The sequence below is a fragment of the Chrysochloris asiatica genome, unplaced genomic scaffold (genome assembly GCF_000296735.1).
Source record: "Chrysochloris asiatica unplaced genomic scaffold, ChrAsi1.0 scaffold00041, whole genome shotgun sequence".
Classification (NCBI taxonomy): domain Eukaryota; kingdom Metazoa; phylum Chordata; class Mammalia; order Afrosoricida; family Chrysochloridae; genus Chrysochloris; species Chrysochloris asiatica.
In genome coordinates this window covers 12,551,695-12,556,349 of record NW_006408559.1, presented here as the reverse complement: position 1 = coordinate 12,556,349, position 4,655 = coordinate 12,551,695, and the positions used below count along the sequence as shown (strand labels likewise).

Below are 4,655 nucleotides of genomic sequence, written 5' to 3'. Positions count from 1 at the left end.
AGTGATACTGTTTATCGTCTAAGTCGGTACCTGTTACTCACAGTGATACTGTTTATTGTCTAAGTCGGTATCACTGACCTGTAGCAATAACATCGGTTTTCAGTTTTGTTCTGAGCCAGTTGTCTGTGAGCTGGGTCCCCATGTACATTTCAATGGTTGGAGTCCTAATGTGGTGTTACAGGAATGCAGAGTTAGTTGAACCACAGAGTCGACGGTTCAAACTCACCAGCTGCTCCTCAGAAACTGGGTCCTATGAGTCAGAGTCAACTAGACGCCATTAAACAATAGCATCAATGATAATAATAGTCCTGTAGCATTACTGAGCCTGCTTCTCTGTGCATTGAGTTTACTATGCTCTGCTGCATTGGGAGGTCTCCTTGAACTTAGGTTTGATTTCAGAGCCAAGCTTTTAACACACGGTACATCATTAGCATGACTAACCGTCCCGCTTGCCTGGGACTAAGAGATTTCCTGGGATGGACTGTCAGTTTTCAGCCCCTACAGCTGTACAGGCGTACCACCGAGACCATTGTGGGTTCGGTTCCAGACCACTGCCCTAAAGCAAATTTTGCATTAGAGTGAGAAACATGAATTTTCTGGTTTCCCAGTGCCTATAAAGGTGACGTGGACACTAGACTGTATGTAGTCTATTACATGTGCAATAGCATGATGAAAAGGTGTGAAACATTGAGAGAATGACAAAGATGGGACACACAGAGGCAAAATGAACACACAGGAAAATGGCGCCAATAGACTTGTTTGACGCAGGGTTGTCACAAACCTTCCATGTGTAAAAGACACGACAAAACAAAAAGACCCCAGCAATATCTGCAAAGCGAAATAAAGCGATACCACGAGGCTGTCTTGTGCTTCTTGTTGTATCCTATCAGGAGGCAAAGTATCTGCTTCTCCGTGTGCGTGACGTTAGGCTTGGTGAGACGTATCTGGCTGGCAGCCTTTGCTGTCATAAAGTTCCCATCAGGACTGAAGGACTCGATGGGCAAAAACTAGTGAATGATCAAAACTAGTGACGCATCAAAAGAAGATGAGAAGAATGCAGTCACTGCACCAAAAAGAATTGGTTGATGGTCAGCCATTTCCAGAGGAAGCGTCTGATCAAGAGCCAATGTTACTGAAGGAAGAAGTCCAAGGTGCACTGAAGGCATTGGCAAAGAACAAGCCTCCAGGAATTGACAGAATACAAATTGAAATCTTTAAATAAACTGATGCAGCACTGGAGGCACTCACTCAATCAATTATGCCAAGAAATTTGGAAAACAGCTACCTGGCCAACTGACTGGGAGAGAGCCATATTTGTGCCCATTTCAAAGAGAGGTGACCCAATAGAATGTGGAAATCATTGGACAATATCATTAATATCTCATGCAAGTAAAATTTTACCAAAGATAATTTAGAAGACGTTTGTAACAGTACAACAACAGGGAACTTCCAGAGATTCAAGCCGGATTTAGATGAGGAAATAGAACGAAGGATATCATTGCTGATGTCAGACAGATCTTGACTAAAAGCCGAGAACACCAGAAAGATGTTTCCCTGTGCTTTATTGACTATGCAAAGGCTTTTGACTGTGTGGATCATAACAAGTAATGGATAACATTACAAAAAATGGGTATTCCTGAACACTAACTTGTGTTCATAAGGAACCTGTACATAGACCAAAAGGCATATTAATTATTCAAACAGAACAAGGGGATACTGAATGGTTTAAAATCAAGAAAGATATGCTCCAAGGTTGTATCCTTTCAGTATACTTACTCAATTCAATGTATACTGAGCAAATAATCCAAGAAGCTTGATTATGTGAAGAACATGCAATATACTGATGATACAACCTTGTTTCCTGAAAGCCAAGAGGACTTAAAATTTTACTTACTGATGATGATCAAAGAAGACTACATACAGCCTTTTTGACGACTGTGGGGCAGGCTTGCAGGGTATACCCTTTGGTTGGTTGATGATACATGGAGGGGATTGTAACCATGGCAATGAAACGATATACCATAGAATGAATGTAAAGCTAATGTTCTCCCATGTAACCATGTAAGCTATCATATAATTCACAATAAAACATAAAAAAAAAAAAAAAGACTACAGCCTTTAACATGAATTATACCTCAATGTAAAGAAAACAAAAATCCTCACAACTGGGCCAATAAATAACAGCATGATAAATGGAGAAAAGATTCAAGTTGTCAAAGACTTCATTTTGCTTGGATCCACAATCAACACTCATGGAAGCAGCAGTCAAACAAAGTATTGCATTAGGCAAACCTGCTGCACAAGAAAGTCTGCGGGTCAAGTGCAAAGATACCAGTTTGAGGATTAAGGTGCAACTGACCCAAACCAAGGCATTTTCAATTGCCTCCTATGCTTCTGAAAGCTGGACAGTGGATAAGGAAGACTGTAGAAGAATTGATGCATTTGAGTTATGGTGTTGGAGAGGAATATTGAAAGTATCATGGACTGCCGTAAGAGCAAACAAACCTTTGATGGAAGAAATACAGCCAGAATGCTCTTTAGAAGCCAGGATGGCAAGAATTAATCTTCATACTTTGGATGGACGTACTATCAGGAGGGTCGCGTCCTTGGAGAAGGACATCATGCCTAGTAAATGGAGGGTAAGTGAAAAAGAGGAAGATCCCAAGGAGATGGATTAGCCCAGTGGTAGCAGCAGTGGGCTCAAGGGTGACAATCGTGAGGATGGCCCAGGACCGGGCCGTGTTTCATTCTGTTGTGCACGGGGTTGCTATGAGTCGGAGCCCACTCCAAGACATCTAACAACAAACAAGAACAGGTTCTGGGGCCCCTCATCCTGTGGCTTAATTATGGTATAATTATGAGCAATATTAGTCCCTCTTGATCTCACATTTCCTGTCTTAGGTTGTTTTCCCAGCAGGAGTGCTGGATAGGGACTCAGATGCTTAAGACTTGGTGTGACCGGGCTCCTCCAGAAATTCTGCAAGGGGGCAAGGGAACAGACCAAAGGGAGAAAGTGCTTCCGGTGAGGGAAAGGCTGGCCCATACTTGCCGCTCAGGGGGATTCCGGAGCTGACCTTGCTCTGGTGCTCTGCAGAATTGCTAGCTTTGTGGCAGCCTGCCAGCTCTTTTACCTCCTAACAGCCCCTCAGGGGGTGGGGCAGCTGGGACTAATTAGCAGACAACAGTCATGGCAGTGAGGGATGCTGGGCAGGGCCCCATTAGCAAGATTCCACCACCCACCTGCCTTTCTCTACTCAGGGATTTCAGCACCCGTGGATCAAAACCAAACCCACTGCCTCCCTGTAAAACAGAGTAGAACTACCCCACAGGGTTTCTGAGACTGTCAGTTTTCCTGGGAGCAGACACCTTCCTCTTTCTCCTATGGATGCATTTGAACCACCAACACATGCTTAACCCACTGTGTCACCAGGGCGCCAACCATTGATCAGAAGATGCCATTTCATCGCCAGGTGACCTGGCGAGGCTGGAACTGGTTGAGTTCACAATAGTGGAGATTAACACAGCCCCATCTCTGCACCAGGTCTGCTTGCTCTACAACAAAGGTGGGGATCCCCTCTATGGCTACTGCCACCTCAAGGACCAATGCAACAAGTTCCATGTGTGCAGGGCGTTCGTCAGGGGGGAGTGCAAGCTTCCGAACTGCAGGCGCTCTCACCAGCTGGTCCACACCGCTGCCCTCCCGGTGATTGAGGACCAGGGCCTGAACCTTCTGAGTGTTGTAAATTTCCAGATCATTGCCACCTACAAGCACCAGACGCTGCACCAAATGCTGGAGAATCAAGGTAAGAGTGTTGAGGTGGACAGCGCCCACTTGGGGCTGCAGAGAAGGAAGAATAAAGTAAGTCTGGGGAGGAAGCATTATGGGTCCATCGCTGCTTTGCCCTCCAGAAAGCTTAGGAGTGTCCACATTGCATAAGACCAGTGGGCCCAGACTCTTGGCAACTTCATGTGTGTCAGAGTACAGTGTGTTCCCATGGGGTTTTCATTACCCGATTTTCAGAAATTCACTAGACCTTTCTTCCTCCCATCTCTAGGCCCTGTGATTACCTTCATGTGGTCTTGTTAGTGGGTCTCGCCTAACCGTGAAATAGTGACTTTCTGCATGCTGATGCATGTTTTTTCTTACCTATAAAATACAGACTGTCCGCATCTAGTGTGTCTCTGATGTTCGGTTAGCTGGACTGATCTCCCATCGTAAAGTGGGACGAATTGGGAAATCTCATCTGTTTCTCTCATTTCTAGACAATTCCGCTTCTGAGAGACAAGGCATGCATGGAGCTGGGGGCCCGGTCTCCACCCGTGCAGCCCAGGAGCCAGCCCCAGTAAACCCCAAAGGGCATCCGTGAAAGGATGACGCTTGTCGGCTGGTAAGTCTGAAAACAAGGCTTCTTTCCCATTTGAATTTCCAACGATGCCTTCCTTTAGTCACTTATTAATGTTGGTCCTGGTGCTACAGTGGTTAAAGCTCTTGGCTGCTAACGGAAAGGTTGGGGCTTGGAACCCGGCAGCTACTTCATAGGAGAAAGAGTTGGCAGTCTGCTTCCGTAAAGATGACAGCCTTGGAACCCCTGGGGGCAGGGGCACTAGGAGTTGGGATGGACTCTGTGGCTGTGGGTTTGCTTTGGGTTTTGTCC

The 4,655-nt window shown here is 45.7% G+C and overlaps 1 protein-coding gene across 1 annotated transcript in view; it reads left to right on the top strand.

Annotated features, from left to right (window-relative positions):
- The window catches only part of ZC3HAV1L (zinc finger CCCH-type, antiviral 1-like), a 9,568-nt gene extending 5,201 nt beyond the window's left edge, over positions 1 to 4,367 (top strand). The window contains exons 3-4 of the mRNA XM_006861242.1: positions 3,542 to 3,803; positions 4,264 to 4,367. Of these exons, the coding sequence (XP_006861304.1) occupies positions 3,542 to 3,803; positions 4,264 to 4,367 (366 nt within the window). The remainder of the gene's footprint in view (positions 1 to 3,541; positions 3,804 to 4,263) is intronic.
- The last annotated feature ends 288 nt before the right edge of the window (positions 4,368 to 4,655 follow it).